Source organism: Rhamphochromis sp. 'chilingali', assembly GCF_963969265.1.
Source record: "Rhamphochromis sp. 'chilingali' genome assembly, chromosome: 13".
Taxonomy (NCBI): Eukaryota; Metazoa; Chordata; class Actinopteri; order Cichliformes; family Cichlidae; genus Rhamphochromis; species Rhamphochromis sp. 'chilingali'.
This window is the reverse complement of record NC_137940.1, coordinates 30,519,827-30,541,200: the sequence shown is the minus strand read 5'-3', so window position 1 is coordinate 30,541,200 and position 21,374 is coordinate 30,519,827. Positions and strand designations below refer to the sequence as shown.

Here is a 21,374-nt window from a genome sequence, read left to right as displayed (position 1 = left end):
ATTTGGCATACGATGAAGAAGACGAAGGACTGTCGAGCTGCTAGAATAACAAGAACAACATTTCTCTACCAGAAGTCCAACAACTGCTCTCCTCAGTTCCCAGATGTTTACAGGTTGTTGTTAAAATATATGTTTTCCATATTCTATTGTGAATAAAATATAGGTTTATGTGATTTCCAAATAATAGCATTCTGGTTTTAGTTATATTTTACATAGTTTACCAACTTTTTAAAAAAAAAAGATTGGAAAACATAATCTTTTTGTTTTCATTTAGTTTGTTTATTTTCTTAAGATGTACTATGTTTAACTATCAGTCACTGAGAGCTTCCACAGATTAAAAAACCCTCGGTATTCATCATTCTCTCCACTTGCCTCTGCTGTGTGTCCCTTTAATTAGTCTGGCAGAAACACTTATAAATGCAGCGCATCATGACTAGCATAAAAAAGAACTCCTGTTGCATGTTTTTGTGTCCTATCAAGGTATATGTCATATTTGAACATGATTACTGCTGAGAGAAACTTCAGCCCTGCAGGTGATGTGTTTCATACTAGAAGAGAAGGAAGGGAAGTGGGCAGCCCACTTTATTCACATATTTTTTTCTTTTGGCTCAAATTAAATCACATACAGAATTTGAAATAATGAAAAAAAAAAAGAATACATGAAGTGAAAATGAGTTTATTAGTTATCAACCTGTGGACCAACCTCCTACACACAACTGCAACAAAACACATCTGAGCTGCACCATATCACAGTCTGCTGCACTCAGTGAGGGACTGCAGCGTGGGAGACTTTCCTGGACATGGCACCATGTTGGAGCTTCGTCTCCCCTCGGTTTGAACTCCTACGCTCATCGCCGAGCTCAGGCGGGAGTACAGCGCAGGTGTGTGCTTGTGTGCGGGTGTGTAGCGACCTCTAAACCAAAGTAAAAAGACACAGTGTGTGTGTCAGTTATGTCGGTGTGTGTGTGCGTGTGGAGCGTGTGTTTCCCTGTGCTTTTAACAGTGCGATATTGTCTCTTATCACACTCTGGCTGTAAATCAGTAGTAGTGGTGATGTCGGGTTGGGGCAGCTGTCGCGGCTCAAGTCAAGATGAAGGAAAGGATTGAAGAGAGGAAGATAGAGAGGAGGGGGGTATGGGTAAAAGGAGGTGGGAGTTGAGGGGAGCTGCTGTCCGTGGGCCGTGGCCTCAGTCTCAGCCTGTCCTCCTCTCAGTGCTGGATGCGCCTGATGGACTGGATCTGGGGGGTCTGACAGTGGGAGCCCCAGTTCCTCCAGTGCTGGTAGTCTCCACTGTGTCTCTCACACTCCATGATGTACTGCTGGCCTCTGTAGCCAGGGTACTGGTAGCAGACAAAGCTGTGGGACAGATGGAGAGGGCAGCAGAGTCAGTTTTCAGTAGCTGCTGTCAGAATTAGGATTTAGTAATGGGAATAATATGTGCTGATGATGGATTTTAATTATTTTAAGAGTACAGTTTTATAGGCAGATGATGTTTAATGGTCACAAAATAGGGACTGCGATGAATATTTGGTTAGGGGTACCATCCCCATTTTCGTTTTTAGGGTGATACTTACGCGCCACACTGCACGTGCATGGAGCCGACTTCAGGCATCATCCATCCCATGGCCTGCAGAGAAGGGTAGTCATCACAGATCTCCACGCTGCGACCCAAGAAGTTCTCCTTCTCAAAAATGAGCATGCGACTGCTCTGGTGGGACTGAACAGGACAGAAAAATCCAAGAGTTAGGTTTGAGATTTCAGGGTTCAAAAGGAGGATGTGGTTGGACCCTGAGAGAGTCGGGGTGTACTCACGGCGCAATAGATGGGGCGCAGAGACATGAGGCGCTCCACGTGGTAGGAGATGGAGCCGCTGTAAGCGTCCCAGTGGGGGTACTCTCCTCTCTCCATGATGAACTGCTGGCCCTGGAAGTCGTGGTGCTCGAAACCCACCCAGCTTCACAGAAGAGACACAGAGAGGCTGGTTTACATGATGCTCCCTTTAAGAGTTGGTCTGTAATGTAGGTTTTTGTACCGCTGATAAAATCTCGGCTCTTCTTTTTGTCTCCAAAGTGAGATTTACAGTAAAGAAACAACCTTTTTTTCAACTGCAGGTGAGCTACAATTAAAAAAAAAAAACCCCACATCTTTGTATTCTTTTTACAAGAATTTTTAGTGTTTTTTTTAGTGTTTGGAATAGATGTGATCAAAAGAGGATTAAGTCTATATATATTTCTTTAACTCTGTGCTGGTCCACTGGGTTTTGTTTTCATCTATTTGTTATTAGTAACAAAGAGAGTTTTGAGACTTACGCTCCGCTCTCCACCCTGATGGAGCGGATGTTGTCCAGTCCGCACTCCTGGATGTTGCAGCACTCGGAGGTGAACTCCAGGCACTTGCCCTGGAAGTGCTCCTGCTCAAACACGGTCACCTGTGGAGACAGATCAAAGTGGGGAGGAGTTTAGATACTGCTGCTCCAAAGGCTATAATAAAACATTTCATATACACCTCCTCACGAGCATTTGTTTACCTTGAAGAAAGGAGCCATGCCCATTCCTGAGGTAACCAGGGGCTGGATCATTGGGGACCTTGTAGTTCTGTACATCTTTACTCCTGGATGTGTGGATGTAAAGTAAAGAACAGGAAGTTTTTGGTGAAACAGTGTCAGAGATAGTAATAATTAAAAATAATAATTTAGATAAAATAACCGGACAAAAACACGCTGGTGTTCGCGCTCACAGTAACTCCACCTCAAACTCCACCTTCTGCATCGTTTATGCTGCACAGCTACGACATTTGAAGGGTGGTCTGGCCATGAACAGCTAATTCACACTTTTAAAGCAAATATATATATTTTTTTTACAATCTGACTGACAGCAACAGAAGTGTTTCACAGGTGTCACAAAGTGCTTTTGGATTTCAGTTTCTGTGTGAAAGCACCACCTGTCTGTCGGACCCTGAGCTGAGCTGAAAGCAGAGATGCAGCCTTACCTAGAATGGCACTTTATTGGAAGAGCTCGGGAGTGGTACGCGCCTACCGCCTGCCTCGCGTAGAGCTTTCAGAGAACCTGGCGCTTCAGTTTTATATCGACGGTCGGGGAGCGCGCCTACTTCTGCGCGTTCGCGCGTACGCTTCGGACCATGCAAGCTCTCCGTTTTGACACAGTAACCATGCGCGCGCCGCCGGAGCTGCTGTGTGGCCTCTGGACGCTGTTGTCCCCCTCCAGCGTCTAGCTCAGCAGATCCTAAAGTGCTGCCGAGGCTCGGAAACAAAAGCCTCTCCAGTATGTTCGGACCCCGGTCAGCAGTCCAGCGCGTGCCCCGCGCACAAAGGGTCGGAATCGGGGCGGAAAATGTGGGGATTAACGGCGCGGCAGAGAGCCACGCATAAAGTTTTAACTGGGTCGATGTGAACGAATGTACAGAAATGGAAGGTTTACGTTTTCTCTTGTTTAATTAGTAGCATCTAATTGAAGCTGCTTAACCCTAATGATCAGGAAGTTTGACCTAAATTACCAGTCAGACAGACAAGTAAAACACAGTGTAACTGGTACCTTCCAGTTACATCCCAGTTTAAACACCTATTCATTCAAAGTCAGGCTAGATTGTGCAGCCTGTTGTTATGTTGCCAGTTGTTGTCTGTGGGACATGAAAAGGTTGTATACATCATACAGTAATTAACCTTTAAAAAGCATAAATACACATCTGACACTTTATTTAAAGGGTTATGGTTTTATAGTTTTCAGTCAGGGTTATAAAACAGCTTACACATTTTTACTCTTCATACATTCTGTTCCTACAGTCTGGGGAACTTGGTTTTATTTTAAATCACGCATTCAAGGGGAGACAGAAGACTAAACTGTCTGAAATCTAAACCTGACTACTTTTTAATTGGCCAGTCTGTGCTCCAGCTGGTGTCTGTCCTCCTCTGTCTCTGCCCATCCCCATCACCCTTGGTCCGTCCCTCTCTGATGATGCGGGGTTTCTTTTGTCTCTTGTCTCTGACCTCAGCGAGTTTGTTTCTCTTCCCATAATCCCTCTCCTATGTGCGCCAGCGTATAAAAGCGAGGGGCGCACTCCGAGCCACACACACTCTGAGTGAGGCTCGGCACAGGCATCGCACACACAGGTAAGGTACACGCTCACACGCCAGCAGGAGGTCCAGCAGCAAGCGGAAAGGGCATAGATTAGGTTTAAGCTTTCCTTTACCTTTAATTCATTTGAGTTCCTCAACAATCTCGTGGCAATACGAAAGGCTGCACTTATCACACGAATAAACAACCTCTCCCTATTTCTTCCGTTTCTCTTTCCACTCAGTAATCATGTCCAGCGGAGATAAATCCAAGACTTCCTCCCAGACTGACGGAAAGGCTGCCCAGAGCAAGAAGTCTGAGATGGGAATGATGTCCTACAAGGTGGGTGGTTCTCTCCTGTTTCAGATACAGATAACAGTGGCTACGCTGAAAAAATTCACATCACAGACCCTTACTGATGTTGTTCTGACGTATTACTTTCCTCCAGATGTACGTGTTCGACCAGGAGAACTTCCAGGGTCGCATGATCGAAATCAGCAATGAGTGCATGAATGTGTGTGAGATGGGCATGGACCGCGTGCGCTCCCTGCGTGTTGAATGTGGACCGTAAGTGTCAAATGAAATACACTTGTGTTTGTGCATCTAAGATTTAGATTGGTTGCTTCATGACGCTTCCTCGTCCGCAGCTTCGTGGGCTTCGAGCAGATGAACTTCTGCGGTGAGATGTACATCCTGGAGAAGGGAGAGTATCCCCGCTGGGACTCCTGGAGCAACTGCCAGAAGAACGATTACCTGCTGTCCTTCAGGCCCGTCAGAATGGTAAAAATCTTCTATTTCTTTAAAACGTCACTTTTTTTCCTCTTTAGACTCCCCTCTAAATAAAACCTCTGTCTCCCTCTATTTTCCCATGTGCCAGGACCCCGAGAAGCACAAGATCTGCCTGTATGAGGTTGGAGAGTTCAAGGGCCGCAAGATGGAGATCATGGACGATGACGTCCCCAGCCTGTTCTCCTATGGCTTCACCGACAGAGTGGGCAGCATCATTGTCAGCTGTGGAACGTGAGTGTCAACCATCAGTGGAGCTTAAATACCAAATTTAAAGGCCATAAAAACAAATAAATTGACATGTTTCATCTTTTTTTCCCAGCTTTGTGGGATACCAGTTCCCTGGATACCGTGGCAGCCAGTACCTGCTGGAGAAGGGCGAATACAGGCACTTCAATGAATATGGCGCCCGCCATCCTCAGTTCCAGTCTGTGAGGCGTATCCGTGACATGCAGTGGCACCAACAGGGCTGCTACACCATGGCCAGCAAGTGAGGCTCAGGGAAGGAGAGAAAGAGAAAAAGCGGAGGTGAGGGAGAGGGGCGGAGGAAGCGGGAAAGGGGGAGAGACGTCTGAGGCCTTTACCTTAGTACCTTAAGAAGGTCTTTGATCTAATGCAGTGAGGGGAAGGGTGAGGATCTATGTCTGCCCCTGACTGGAGAAAACACCTCAGTGGAAGGGCCAGCTGGACCACAAAACCATCAGACCACCCTCCATTCCTCTCTGTTTCTACTTTTCTCTTTCTCCCCTGTGGGCTGAGCTTTGCTTTCCTCCCTTTTCTTCTTTTATTTTTATTTTTAGTCCCTCGCTTCATTCCCCTCCACAGACCTCTGAGACACAGTAGAGGGAACGGAGTGTCTCTTACTGTTTTACATACACGATTCTCAGCTCAGGGTATGATGCACCATGGGAAACTGAGTCCTTAGAGCCCCCTGCTCCCTCGTCTTCCTGCCCCTGTGCATTGCACACCCTCTCTGCTGTACAGAATCCTGGCCAAGTTTTCAATAAAAAGGAAAATCTTGATTTCAAAGACGTCGTTGTTGTTACTTATTACATAGAAATCACTTAAATTAATATAAATCAATAACACATCATTTAAAAAATGGATAAAAATGTGGACAGCCGGACACTAAAAATATTTTTTTTTCTTTATTTTAATAATGCGAGCCAGTGTTTCTTCTGTGCGATCACAGTTTTCAGTGTCAACATATGGTTGTTAAAAATTCATTGAATAAACACTGATGTTGTTTCTGGTTTGGGTTTGTTAAACCTTTGCATACTCAGCTTTAAAAACCTCCCAGTGGCACAATGCTTTGTGTTGCATAGAAAAAGAGTCAGTTGGGAAGCAGAGCAGTTTCAGACATGTGATTCTGATCATGTGACTGCTGCATTGTGCACAGGCTCTGCATAACAAGAGGTCCCATCGAAATTTCTGTTTTGAATTGAACATAAAACACAAACTCATTTCCTTTAAACTTCTTTTATATATTGTAAAACCCCCCAAACCAAAACATCTTAATAGCGATGAATCTACCAGAGTTATCACAGTTTTTTATTTTCTAGTTTTGTATTTTCTACGTAGTTATTAATTTTATTTCGTTTTGAGTTTTTGTTTTTAACTCAGTTTCTAGAGTGGATTTTCTTGTTTTGGTTTATTTTTTATTGAAAATGCTTAGTTTTAATTGTTTTTTTAATTGTTTATTTAGTATTTTCAGCATTAATTTTAGTCTTTTTAGTTGCAGGGCATATGTCAGAGGCAGGATTCAGGAAAAAGACCAAAGGTATTACAATAAAAATGCAGAACTTTTTGAAAGCAGTTTAGTAGACCTCCGGAGTCTCAATAAATGCGTCCATCAGTGACTAAGAAATACTGAAACTAAGGATCGTTTCTCTATTTTAACTAAATTTTAGCTTTTCAAGTTAACAAAAGTGTTTTAGTTAGTTTTAATTTTTCCCCAAATTTTTATATTTATTCATATTTTAATTTAAAAAAATGTTTTTTTCTACATCTAGTTTTAGTTTTTAGTTAATTCTAACCTCGCCAAGCATAAAATTCAATAAAAAATTTAAATGTTGAAATTAAAATATAATGTTCAACTGCTTTTAGTTCAAATATTGAACTAGCCAATCACATGGCAGCAACTTAATGTATTTATGCCTGTAGACATGGTCAGGACGATGTGCTGAAGTTTAAACCGAGCATCAGAATGAGGATGAAAGCTGATTTAAGTGACTTTGAATGTGGCACGGTTGTTGGTTGTTGGTGCCAGACGGGCTGATCTGAGTGTTTCAGAAACTGCTGATCTGCTGGGATTTTCCCACACAACTGTCTCTAGGGTTTACAGAAAATGCTTCAAAGAACAGGAAAGATCCAGGGAGCAGCAGTTCATTGGGAAAAAAAATCTCTTGTTGATGCCAGAGGTCAGAGGAGGCTGACCAGAGTGCTTCGGGTTAGAAGGAAAGACAACAGTAACTCGCTTAACCCTTGTGTTGTCCTCGGGATTCCCATATACTTGTTTGCCATTCGCCTACGGGTCATTTTTGACCTGAGGACAACAAAAGAGCATATCTGGGCAATCAGCCATCAGCAACAGAAGACCACACCAGGTGCCACACCAGTCAGCTGTGTGATGAGTCTACTGAAACATTTGAATGTTCAGAATTTGGCATAAACAACATGTAATAGCTGCCATCAGCCGCAATCCAAATGCTTTACAGCACGGCAGATTTTAGAGCTCAGTGTATCTTTGTTTATTACCTTAATTTCCTTAAAGATTGGTTATGTAGATTACTAATGAATACAAATATAGAAAAGTTGATCAGTTTAAAAATATATTATATCCATGTCATCCTCCTTATGTGTAGCAGTTGGTCCTTCTAGTACTTCATTGTCCATCAAACTAGTCTGGGTCTTTAATTATGTATCAGGTCATAATAATTGAACAATTTGTCCATTTTATATATGTTTTATTAATTAAAAACAGGTCTATGATTTTACAAACAAGCTTTTACACTCGAAGAACAAACACTCATATAAAAATACATCTAAAAAACTGAAAATGGTAAATGTGAAGCTGCTGATATGTTTGACATATTTATCTACTGTACATATTATACCTTTAAATTCGTACATGTGCAGTCTTTGTTAGCTACAACAGTTTTTTTGTTTCATTACTTTTTAATACAAAAATATAATTTGAGATGCATGCTCTTAAGAGCAAATGAAGGATGTCCACTACAGAGTAGTGTGATGCTTAGCCAGCAGTTGCGTAATGTCTGTCTGACACGTGGACTGGTCAGCGGGACATCATTCGCACAAACTCTGAAAGAGACGAGAAAAGAAGTGAGAGAGAAACAGAGGAGGATAAACACGATCAGTCAACTGATCCCATCAAGGCCTTCCCACACCTTCAAAGTCCACCAGGCCATCTCCGTTCAGGTCAGCGTCTTTGAGGATCTCGTTGATCTCTCTGTTAGTCACTTGTTCTCCCATCAGCTTCTTCATGGCCTCACGCAGCTCCGTTAAACTGATCTGGCCATCACCATTAGAGTCAAACTGGATACAGACAGAAAGAAACAGTCCTTTTAAGCACAATTATGAATATTCTTCAATTATTTACTTATTATATTTATTGTGTTTTGCTCATGCATTTGTGACTTTAATTACACAAAATATTAAAGTTTTATAATCTAGGAAATCTTCATTTTTAACAGAAATATTCCTCATGCATTGTTGTAGGTTTGTCGGCCACTAACATGATGAGAAAACTGCCCTGAAAGGTCAAATGACAACTAAAAACAGTGAAGGTTTCTTTCCTCTCAGACGTTTGTTTTGCACTTACTGTGTTTCTTTTTGGATTCATTTGCTGTAGCCTAACCTTCATAGCTCTCATTTCTTTATATGTGAATATATTTTAGTATTTCGGACCTGTTTGGCCTTCTATAGCAGGAAAAATGAAGGTGTCATTAAACACAGATGTGTTTGTTTTTGTTGGTTTGTGTTGTGTATCTGTATGTTTTTGCTTATTGTTTTATGTTTTATGTGACCTGCCCTGGGACATAAGGTGACGTTTAATATTTTTGCTATGAACTGACATGCTGACATCTAATGTATCTGGTAAATTGATGCACATTAACATACAGTATACTATTCAAAGGTAAAAATGAAGTGGCTCTGTTTGCTATTCCAGTGAGTGAGCATGCACAATGCCAGGATCCTGAAACGTCTAACCTGAGTGAATCCAGCCATCATTAAACTATGCATACCTGTGATTTTTCTGCTATGAAATGTCACAATATCTGCTGTGAAAAAAGCCTACCTCCCACTTATGGTTACAAAGATCGGCCTGTCTATTTGAACCCATAATGAAGGTCTGCAAAGGAGAAATGAGCTTGACTTGTTCCATAAACAAACTGCACAGTAATAAATGATTATTTTTATCCAAGTTTCATTCCAGAAACTCCTGCGTGCTTCTATTTCTTCTTTTATATTTGAAGGGTTATGCTTAGTCTTATTTGTTTATCGTTCCCAATGGATTCTGATTTACAGGCCTCCCCCACAACTGATATTTTCATAGCAGCAAAGTCACATGCTACAATCCAATGCTGCTGTTAATAAAGTCACTACAATTAAATTTATGTTTAGGTCTTTATGTTGTAAATGACAGCATGTCTCTTGACCTCTTTGAATGCGTCTCGCAATTCTTTGACTCCGATCATGTCAGCTGTCTCTGCCAGCATCTTGGGTCCCATCAGCTCTACAAAGTCCTCAAAGTCCACTTTACCGCCACCTGAAACACACACACACACACACACACACACACACACACACACACACACACACACACACACACACACACACACACGGTTGCCATCTATTTCCACTCTGTTCTGCTGTCTCGTGTATTTTAGGCTGTTGCTGCACTCACAGATCTGCTGGCTCAGTTCAATGAGCTCCATCTCTGTGGGCATGTATCCCATAGTCCTCATACACTCGCCCAGGTCTTTGTGACTGATGTAGCCATCTTTATTCTTATCAAACTCCACAAATGCCTCACGGAGCTCTGGTAAGACACACACACACACACACACACACACACACACACACACACACACACACACACACACACACACACGCAAAACACGTGTTATTACTGGTAAGGCGGGTATCATATCAAACGCATGTACAGCTAAAAAAAGCGGATAAATCACCTCACCTTCGATCTCCTCTGGCCGCAGCTCTCTGTCCTGCCGTGGGGAAAGTTTTCACATATTAGCTTCATGTTTCACACAGTTATAGATTTCCCCTCACCTTGCAAACATTCATACTGAAAATATTCACAATGTTTGTTTGGCAATAAGACAATAAAAAGTAAACGCAGGCATTGAGGAGCACAATCTAAGCACACAGACATACAGCTTGTGTCACTTAACACGTGATGCTAGACAGAGCACAGATGAAAAACAGAAGCACCAAGTGAAACAAAACAGAAAAGATGAATAATGAGAGGAAATGTTAAATATTTTTTGTTATGTATAATTAGCGTCTTGACGTCTGGCCAATGTTTTTGGACAAAGATTCATTTTTTGAGAACTATGAATCACAATGATATTTATGTTCTTTTAACTCCAGGGTGTTGCACATCAATGAAATGCTGAAAATGATCCCTAAGCTGCATTAGATAGAAAGCTCCAGGGCATCTACATGGATTAAACCGTATATCTGATTATTGTATGCAGGGATTCCTGCACCATAGATTACAGTGAGTACCCAGATTACTTTTTGGAGGATGCCAGGCTGCAAACATCTAGAGACTAGGACATGTCAGAGGTTTAGTTTTAGGAATATGTCCACTGTCCGGATGTATGTGTCCGTACACTAAATATATACATTACTCAAGCTTGTGTGTGTAACCCGAATTATTATTTGATTGCATTTGTTTTGATCAAATTCTCATTTTCACACAGTAAAAGAAATCCTGACAATAAAAGTAGAGCAAAGCAACGTTGTGGCTAGCATTCCTTCCAGCAAGAATCCCCAAGCGTTCCCAGAAGTGTTGCACTTCCACTTTGATGTGAAGTTTTCTATTCCAGTTGCCCCTGTTTGGGCAGTCTATTATTTCTCCTAATCCAATTAAAAAAACATCCACTAAAAAGGTTTAGACCATTATTTTATTTTATTTTTGTCTTCACCTATATGAAGTGAAGCAAAGGCCACAGGTCATCAGTGTGATTGTTTCACAGTTCACACAAAGGCCTGCATCCTTTCTTTACCAAGGGCACGTACAAGCTCCACAAGGCCAGTCAATGATTTTCCAATGATCTCTCAGTGATTGACCCCTTTAAGCTTGCCCGTTGCCTGGGGATTTTAATTGTCTGACCTGAGCCACTAATGCAGGGGGGGATGACACAGCTGGTAAAGAGCAGGAGGGTCAGCCACGATGTGGGGATGAAAATGAATCGACACAAGTGGAAAAAGTTGCACTTTGGCTGTGGTAGGACACAGTGTGCACACTTCTGTGACTTCCTGTTACATACGAGCGTCCTAGCAAAGCCCTGTTTAAGGAAGATGCAGGCCGGGCCCACGATGTTGTGCAGCATGTTGCAGTTCTTCACCAGCGCACCGAGGGACTCCTTGAACGGTTTATCCTCTACATCCAAATCCTCATCTCCCTCCAGCTGCTGGCTCATTGCCCTCACCTTACGATGGAAGCGCCAGTGTATCACCCGCTTTGGAAGCAGATCAGGGTGTTAAACCACCAAACTTACTGTCCGTCACACCAAATGTGCGACTGATCAAGCAAGTCAATATCTTTTCAGAGGCAAAGTAAGACCCCTGCTTTTCTACAGTCAAACGTTGGAAAGGCAATAAGCCAGAACTATAGGATAGATACAGCTGCTCATTATTGCAGGAGGCCCTCATCAGCCTCAGTCCTCACTGTGAGAAACCAGTTTGATTTGAAAATAATCTATAAGTCTCAATCCTGCTGCTGCAGCTTCAAGCTGCTGAAACTAGCTGATGTGAGTTTGCTAATTCTCTAGTGTAAAGACTGACAGCTTAACTACACGTCAGTAAGTAACACGGCTACAATAGTAGGAAGCAGTGAACATTACAAGTAACAGTAAAAAAAAAGCTAAATAAAAAAATATGGCAATCATGGATCTAAAATCACTATTAAAATAAATGCAAGCATTGATAAGCTCATCATATATATATATATATATATATATATATATATATATATATATATATATATATATATGGATTTTGTATTTATTTATCCTTTAAAATGCATAAATAATCTTGAAAAAAGTATGACAAATTAATTTTAATTATTAAATGGAGGATAATTAAAAAATAAGGAATAAATGAACAAAAACTTATTTTCTAAAACAAGTGTGGACAGTAAATAAAAAGGACAAATAAATACAGATCCAAATACAAAGAATATACATTTTTGTAAAATTAATTTATATGTTTTAAAATTTTAATCTAGTCTTACTTTAATCTATTATTTTGATCTCTTTAATTTGCACGTTTCGATTTTCTGCACACAAACAGTGTGTCCTTAAATAGCACTTTAAGTGATGCAGTCTGTATACTAAGCTTTCCTGTAACTACCATAAAAGGAAACAGTTTCACTGGTGGAAAAAAAAAGGAAAGCGTTAGAATTTCGACAATATATTTTTTCCTGTTTTCTTAATTTACATGCAATCGTTAAAATGATACAGTGAGACAACATCCAAAGAAAGCTGCGGTTGTCACGGAGGCAAAAAGCTTCAGTCAGCGAGTGCAAGCAAGAGGATTAAGCTGCAGTGAGTTCGAATCTAACAAAGAGGAGATAAAGTACACTTACCTTCTTCATTTTATCGTTCAGAGATGGTTTGTTCCCCATTACCAGACCTCCCCTGTCACTTTTCTATGTTCCTATTTCCCTGCGCTCTTCTTCTGTGGACTTCTAAAGTCAAGTTCAAGCTCACAAGCTAAAAAATCCCTCTGAGTTTCCCATTCTGGTTAATAGTCATCATATTGGATAAAACAGAGATGGAAAAAGAGGAACGGCCCTCATCCATTCATGGTCATCTCCACTGACCCAAACCAAACTGAACACGTTACCAAATGATCTTCCCAAAACAAAAACAAACTGGATGACTGAGCAGAAGTGGAGCGCACTGAACACAGCTCGCTTATGTGTCACTCCACAGAAACAGCATCACTCTCGGCTCTTCACGCGGTGCTTTTAATCCCCCCCTCATTCCTCTCTGTCACTCGGTCTTCCCTCCCCCCTTTCTCTCTCTCTGTCTCATGTCAACATGTTGCACGAGCATTCAAATGACTTCATCTACAGTGTGAAGAGTTTTAAAGGGAGAATTAAGAGGACACGAACGGAGCGGGATTAATCCATGCCCTTTCAGATTAAAGAGGAAAGGGTGATAGAGAGAGAAAAAAGGGAAGAGAATACATTAAAGACATTCAAAGGAAGAAACGGAAACAGACATACTTTTCTCATGTGGATAAACAAGAATCTAAATATTTTAACTTGGCCTGGAAATAGAGCATGCACTATTTGAAACCATAAATATTAAAAACAAGATATAAAACAAATTCTTGGCTAAAGATGAATATCAGAGGTGAAGAACACCAGAGGGTTTTATTACTTTAGATGTCTTAAGGCTTGGACTTTTTGTGGATTACATATCACTGCATGTGTGCACTATGTGGTATTAAAGAACACATGATGTAAAATGAATGTAAATATGATGATGTTTGTCACATCAGGTTGACCTCTTGTTGCCAGTAGGAGTGCTATAGCTGTTACCTAATATCAACGTCAGGCTGGGACAAACTGGACAGTGTACGCTCACTGGCCTCTTTATTAGGCACACGGTTTCAGCTTCTCATTAACACAACATTTAATCAGCCAATCACATGGCATCAACTCAATAGGTTTAGGCATGCAGAGATGGTCGAGGCGACCTGATGAAATTCAAACTGAGCATTGGAATGAGGAAGAAAGGTGATGTTAGTGACTTGGAATGTGGTATGGTTGTTGGTGCTGACGTATTGGGGTTTTTGGATTTTCCCACACAACCATTTCTAGAGTTTACAGAGAATGATCCAACAAAGAGAAAATATCCAGCGAGTTCAGTGCTCTGGGGCAAATTGCCTTGTTGATGTAATACCCACTCGTCATTTCTTGAATGTGGCAGAGTTCACTATACTTAAATGACCTCCACAGTCACCGGATAAAACAATGTATGTCAAACATGTGGCATTCAACACATGCAATAAATGCAAAAGGTGCTTCTATATGATGTTCTTCTTTTGGCTTCTCCCTTTAGGCATCACCACAGTGGATCATCTGCCTCCATCTCACTCTGTCCCTAGCATCCTCCTCTATCTCACCAACCCTCTGCATGTCCTCTGCATTTTATTTACAACAATAAAAGAATCTTTATTTATTACATTTGTTGTTATTTATTATTATTTTATATTTATGATTTATTTATGATGTTTTAGAGTGTGATCCCCTTCTATCAGTGGTCATTTGTACATGTAGCATGAGGGCTAATGCAAAACATAACATGTACGTTTTCATTGCTTTGTCATGTATGTTTAAAACATGTCCAAGCTATTAAGGGTCCCTGTGACACTCAGTTCATGGGCCCCAAAGATCACAAAAATGGGTACAAAGTGTACAAAGTGTACCAAATGTAAAATGTGAAAGTGAAAAAATGAAACCTGCTAAAGTAACAAAAGAAAAACTGAGTGTTTGCGTTTTTGAAAAATATAAGAAGTTGACTTAGCTGTGATTTGTGAAGTATTTTCCAACAAGTATTAGATGTGTTTTTCAATTATGTGGTAATTAAATTAGAAACCAATGGAAAAATACAACAAGTGAGCTGTAATGCTTCACAAAATGACAGCTTATGCAACTCACAGTGAGACCCTGGTGGCGTTCAAGTGCGTCAGCTCACGTCGAACTGAAAAGCACAATGAACTTCAATTTGAACTTCAGCTCTTACATCCATGGACTACTTTGGCTGAGCTGTCAGTTATAATGGCATAAAGTTAAAATCTCAAGTGGAGGTTATGAGAGCAATGCTAAGTGGTCATCTGAGCTTTTACAAAGCATCTGCCGGCAAATCTCTCCAAAAGCAGATTTGGCATGCTGCTTACTACAGTGCATCCATACGGCTCGTGTGTGTGTGCGTCTGTGTGTGTCACTCATCTTTCTGTTTAGTCACATTGTGGGGACTCTTTTAATTTTAGATTTTAGGATGACGACTAAGGATCAGGAAAAAGAGATTCATAGGGTGTGTGTGTGTGTGTGTGTGTGTGTGTGTGTGTGTGTGTGTGTGTGTGTGTGTGTGTGTAAAACACTGCAGGAGGTAGATTTAACTCATCCAGTTTTGGCTCTTGCTGTTCATTCTCCAAATTTGTCTCTCTTGTACTTTTCCGTACTAAATCATACACCCAGTTAGCAGTTTATTATTAGCTATTAGTTGCCCTAATTGATACATACAGTGTGGGGTGGAGAAAATTATAGAAACAGCAGTGGATACATCTACAAGCGTACAGTTGAATGAAATACTACTCTCAGTCAGCAACAAGAAAACATGAACATAGAACACTAGAGCACAATCAGTGTGTGCAGAGAGAGTTCTTAAACTCATTAGCTAAAACTAATGGCAACTCTGCATGCATGCGTTGTCTATTGCAATAAGCTCCAGTGACCACTAGAGGCCACCTTAGGACCGGTCTAACATCAGTATCACTTGCCAGCTGCAGCAGTGGATGTCTGGGAGAGTACCAACTTTTTATTTGCTTGTTTATTTTTTAGGAGATACTTTAGGCAGATTAAGCAGTCATATATTAGAAATGGAAATCTAGATTTCTAGTTTTCCTTTTTTTTCTGCAATAAGACTCTTATTGTGATTGATAAACACGGAATGCCAACACTGGAATTAACGAGTTTGCAGCTTAAGAACGCTTTTGTGGCATGAAGATAGATCACTTCTCTCAAAGAGCTTTCATGTGATTTGATAGAAACTGATTATTTTATTTTACAAAGGTACATGAGGGAGTCACTACAGGAGATGTTTGGGATGTAAAGCTTTTCATCAAAGTGGTGGTCACATGAAAACTGTTTAACACAGTTGCGTGTTTTATACACGTTTCTGTGCAGTGGTTCTTATAATATATAATATATCTTAAAAAAACACACCAGTTGTTCTGGGTTCTACAGGGAAAAAACAACAAAAAAGGGAGTTTTTCTTCCCACTTTAGCTAAGTGTTTGCTTAAAGGAGGTCGTCTGATTGTTGTTGTTTTTTTTAATCGATTATAGGGTCTTTTCCTTTATAATATAATGCACCTTTAGGTGGTTGTTGTTGTGATTTGGCTCCTTAATAAGTCAAAATAATAAAATGTGACAAAAATATTAGACGTCATTTATTTTTTAATTGAAAGATCCAGTTTTACACATCTGTGAGGACATGTGGACAGTCGGTATCAGAAGTCTGATAAACACATATATCATGTTCTTCATTTACCTCATTCAACTGTGCAAAGATCTACTGAGTTTTAATTAAATAAATATGCAGAAATATTCAAACTTTTAAAGGGTTCACTAACTTTCAAGCACTGCTGCAACTCCTCTAACTGGAGCCCAAGCATCACTTTATAGTGCAGATGTGCTGTGATTTTTCTTGCAAAGCTTTCAGTGCAAGACTTTCTGTATTTTTGATTTGTACCTACAAATCAAAATTAATTTGCAATAAATTAATAATTAACTGTCATTTCTAAGTTTTACATTTTTAGCTGTCTGAGATGGAAAACATATTTCCGAAAGTACCAACCTTGTACAGACTATTAGTATTAGTACAAATTAGTACAAACCTTGAGTAGAGTATATACAATTCAACCTTCAAACTTACATACATTCATTTAATAGATAAATATGAGTATCAGCTTTTCAGCACATAATATTAGCAGATTAATCACTTCTTTCTGTGAGCTCCAGCATGATTCACTCTATTGGCTGCACATTGAAACAAAACTTAACACCAGTAATTGCAACTGAAGACACCATTAAATCTGATTAACTACCAGGTTGGGTCTCTCTTACTGATGGTTATAATTAATCACGTAAATGAGATGGTCTTGAGAAGTGGGCGCACACACACACACACACACACACACACACACACACACACACACACACACACACACACACGCACACACACACATATGTGCGTGTGTGCTGTGTGTATGATAGAGATGTGCCATACTCAGGTAACGTGACTCTGTCTTTTGTTTTGGACTCAACATACTCTTGATCTCTGATGTGAGTGTGATCTGGTGTCAGGTGTACATCAGCAGGTTTCCAGAAATGAGAGCTGTCGAGACACCGGGACACACTAGAAGAGACAGAACAGACAGAAAGTGAAGAAAGGAGGGAAGGAAGAATGGATAGAAGGAAGGAAGGGATGAAAAAAGGAAGGAAGGAAGTATAGTTGTAGAGCTCCCTTAAGACTTAAGACTGTCTAAAATAGAGGCCAGTGCAGAAGTCTATTAAGCCTGCCTCATTTCTAATGGCCAGCAGAGGGAGACTGCTTTGGTTCCAAAATGAAGTCAACAGCATTGTAAGTTTAGACGATAAAACCTGCAGCTCGCTTGGTCTGTGCCCTCAGTGAAAACTTTCTGATGAGTTTATCATCTCACTTGGAAAGTTCAAGTGCATGATGTTTCTTATTAGAGCCAAAACATCAATGTCAATAAAGCGGTGTGTGCTCGTTGTCACAGAATGCCGTGTCCCTTCGTTTGTGATTCACCCTTCCCATGTGGTGGCTAGCTTTAAAAAAAGCTGACAGGATGATAATGATGAAGTCAAAGTTTCAAAAATGTGACTTCACTAACTATTACTATGGTGTAACCATCTTTTATATACAATTCATGCTTCAGACGCATTCATAGTGCAGGAAATGTTTGGTTTAAAGTGAGGATGCTGCACCGTGTGCACATGGTCCTCACTCGCTCACATGAAATCATTGGACTGTCACCTGCTTTGTTCTCACATGGGCTGGATTACATCACATGAACTTCATACTAGAACGCCGGCAGGTTAAACGTCAGTTAACGTTCAATTTGTGCTGCGCTGCATGCAGAGCAACTTTCTGCAACCATTTGCATATTTTAGGCATGCTTTTATAAGCAGATGCTTTCATGTATTGTTATCAAATTCATGTTGAACATATCGTCGTGTTGATGGATAGTTGTTATTCGGTTAGTGAGGGGGAAATTACTCTTACTTGGGGTTTGTTCACATAATTCATTTAGAAATTCAGTTTCTGACCAAGATCACATTCATGTGACCAAGGGCCCGATGGTGCACTCACTCACAGCTCTTAAAGCTGCTCCTTCAACACTGGTGTTAAAATTTCAGGTTATTTTATGTAAGCAAGTGTGATCTGAGGCTATATTACATATTGTTGCACTTGAGTACTCAAGCTTCTCTTCTCTCCGACTTTGCTGGCTGCTTTCTCCCACTCACTTGCTGCTCTCTCTTAATTTGGATCACTTGCATCACCACTGACATCACTTTTTTTTTTTTTTTTTACATTGCTTTCCTGTTTCTAACCTCAGCCCCACTCATCGTCACCCTCCTCAGAGTTTGCTGACGCGATCAGGTGGACATGACTCTTTCTACATGTCAAGAAAAAAAGAAAATACTGACTGACTCACAAGCCATGCTTGAAATCAGCAGCAGGAAGCGGGTAGGGATTTAACTTCGGTGTAATCCCTTCTGATTTTATTTTCACACACAAACCGCTGTCTCACACCGTGAGCCCACGCGTCTGGCCCTCGGGTTACAGCGCTGTAATGGTGTGGCCTATCGTGCCGTGTCATGTGTCACCTCTTAGCATGTGATTGATGGGATGTGATGCGATATGGAGCTGATAGAATGGCTGCAGCGATAGGGTGTCCATCAGATCTCTGGCTGACTTTACTGGTATCTATTACGGATTACACTTTGGTAATGTTTCCCAAAGTAGAGCTTAAATCCTCTCAAACTCACGCTATCATCCTTCTACTCATTGCGCTTTGCAGCTCTGGCTTTTTCCACGAGGGTTAAACTACAAGGCAAAATGGTTAATGTTCACCTTGCCGTTGTGAATTTAGCTTTGTGTCTTTCTGAACTGCCAGATCAAAGAGAGCAGGGCTGCGAGAGAGACCGCTACTTTACAAAAGCTGGACCACAGCCACCCTTTAAATTTGAAGTGAAGGCTTAGGCTTAGGGTTTCTGTGAAGCCAGACATTCAATCAGCCAGAGAACTTGATGCACATGCACACACATTTATTCACTCACACACACTCTAACACACACACACACACACACACACACACACGGTAACAAAAGTGTCAGACATACATACAAGAACGCACACATACACGTCCACTGCAGAGTATGAAACAGATGAGCTTCACACACATACACACTCCTACCTGTCCAAACACCGAGTCCACTATGGGCAGCAGGTCGACGGGCTCCTCTTCCTTCTCCTTCTCTCTCCTCCACGGTCCCTCCATCAACTCCTCCAGCTGTTCCTCCAGCGCTTCGCTGTCCTCACCCGCCTCTGCTGCCGTCATCGGGGGTAATTTGGATTTTTGATTGCGAGCAGCAGCTTGAGCGTCTCCGCCACCCCCGCCCTGGTCGTTGGTTCGCTTCTTTTGCTTCTCCACCTTCTTCTTGATAGCAGCCTGCACCTGTGGGAAGGCAGGGGTGGAGGAGAGTAGAACAGTGCACTCAAACTTATATCAATATAAAGCATGACCGATACTACTGAGACTGTAGATGAAATACAGTGCCACAGCGCTCACTGCCTGAAACGTGAGATGTTTAGTTTATAACATTTGCTCTAGGAAGATGTGACATGAACATACTTTGTAAGGAAGATGCCAAAATAAGAACAATACACAACTTGCAGAAGTCGAAATGTTATGAAATGCATGCATTATAAAAATCTTTTTAAAAAGATCATTTTTAACCTATTACATAGAAATCCTTTAACCCATTTACAGTAATCCAGTTTGTTTTAAAACTTTAATAAGTTGTCACATATGGGTAACATGTGTTTTCCACAAGAAATCAACAGTTCATCTTTTGTATCAATGACTCTTATCATTCTTTCGGCAAAACAAAACTTCAGCATGCACAATATAAAATGTGATATAGGCACACAGCATGTAAGGATGCACACACACACACACATACACAGACACAATTATATATATATCTATCTGCACCCACTCACCTGTTTTGCGCTCCTCTCTGGTGGCGCGCTCATCGCTCCAGCGGCTCCCCCGGGTGCCGGCTCTCGAATGATCATGAACATCTCGGTGTCACGGGCTAACACACACACTCTCTCTCTTCGTCGCTCGCCCTCCCCCTCCCTCCCCCTCTCGCTTCCCTCTCCCCTGCTCTCCTCTCCTCTGCTCTAGCTCTTTATGTCTTAAGTGTAATAAAACTCCCCCTCCCACCACAAAAAAAAGTCAGCTTGGACCGATTTCTTTTCTTAAACTCTGAAAAATGTGTTAAAAATTCAGTCCCCTTCACGCAGTGATTGCAGCTGTCTCTTTGTCCCGGGAAACACAAAAGGAGTTAAAATGCTACGGCTCAAATGTTCTCCTGCTTCCTCCTTTCCTTCCAAGTATTTCCTCCAGTTCTTTTCCTCAGAGTTTCATCAAGCTTCTGTCCATCTCTCTCAGGTGAGGAGGTTTTTATCATCAGCTGCTGTCTTGGCTCCGGGATTGAGTTCCAGCACCTCTGCCCCCACTTGCTATCTCCAGATAATTTAGGTGACACTCTATACCTCCCGAACTTTAGCTCCCTCGCGTTTTCTACCTGTAGTGCGTTGACCTCTCTCTCTCCTTCTCTTCCTCCCCTTTTTCCACCTTTTCCCCTTCATCACAGGTAAACTTCCCTCCTCTCTGCCGGGTTCTCTACCTCAAACACAGGCTTTATAAAAACCTGCCTTTCCTTCCCTATAATTCCCGTAATCTCGTTATTCTCTCGTGTTTTCCCGGTCGTTTACACTCATCTTTTCCCATCTTATCTCAATCTTTTTCCCAGAATCCTTCTTCCCCCATCTTTTTCTCTTTCTTATCACCATCATTTCCCCCTGACAATAATCCTCGTCGCTCCCTGTGCTTCTCCTTCTTCTCGTCTCTTTCTCCCAATCTATCTGCCCTCAATCCCCTTGTCACATTTGAAGCCTTTGTTGTAAAACAAATTGGATGTTTTTCTGCAGTGCCCAGGTCAGCTATTCATTTAGAAACAGTGAGAGATAGAAAGAGATGAAGAGTTGCAAAAAAACAAACAAAAAAAAACCAACCTCAGCAGCCATACGATGATGAAAGGCTTTCAGTGAGCAATAACACATCACCTCAGGGAAACCTGCACGCATAATCTCATCCACCAAGCATGGCTGAGCCCACACACGTGCATGCACAGGTG

At 41.3% G+C, this 21,374-nt stretch overlaps 3 protein-coding genes across 3 annotated transcripts; 1 reads left to right on the top strand and 2 right to left on the bottom strand.

The window, feature by feature from the left end:
• Nucleotides 1–386: 386 nt before the first annotated feature.
• On the bottom strand, nt 387–3,121 carry LOC308408664 (beta-crystallin A1-like). Its single transcript, XM_080901032.1, has 6 exons — nt 2,990–3,121; nt 2,529–2,611; nt 2,311–2,429; nt 1,814–1,955; nt 1,576–1,718; nt 387–1,357 (listed from the first exon to the last, which is right to left on the bottom strand). Exons 2-6 carry the CDS (start codon nt 2,601–2,603, stop codon nt 1,210–1,212), a joined length of 627 nt encoding a protein of 208 aa, XP_080757158.1. The 5' UTR covers nt 2,604–2,611; nt 2,990–3,121; the 3' UTR covers nt 387–1,209.
• A 982-nt stretch (nt 3,122–4,103) lies between these two features.
• crybb1l1 (crystallin, beta B1, like 1) lies at nt 4,104–5,897 on the top strand. The gene is made up of 6 exons (XM_080900895.1): nt 4,104–4,127; nt 4,316–4,413; nt 4,520–4,638; nt 4,719–4,851; nt 4,949–5,091; nt 5,180–5,897. The coding sequence occupies exons 2-6, from the start codon at nt 4,321–4,323 to the stop codon at nt 5,349–5,351; spliced, it is 660 nt and encodes a 219-aa protein (XP_080757021.1). The 5' UTR covers nt 4,104–4,127; nt 4,316–4,320; the 3' UTR covers nt 5,352–5,897.
• A 2,042-nt stretch (nt 5,898–7,939) lies between these two features.
• LOC308409257 (calcium-binding protein 2-like) lies at nt 7,940–20,253 on the bottom strand (the record flags this gene model as incomplete). The annotated part of the gene is made up of 7 exons (XM_080901868.1): nt 7,940–8,178; nt 8,265–8,412; nt 9,537–9,646; nt 9,785–9,919; nt 10,073–10,103; nt 19,364–19,624; nt 20,173–20,253. 7 exons carry the CDS (start codon nt 20,251–20,253, stop codon nt 8,153–8,155), a joined length of 792 nt encoding a protein of 263 aa, XP_080757994.1. The 3' UTR covers nt 7,940–8,152.
• Nucleotides 20,254–21,374: the final 1,121 nt, after the last annotated feature.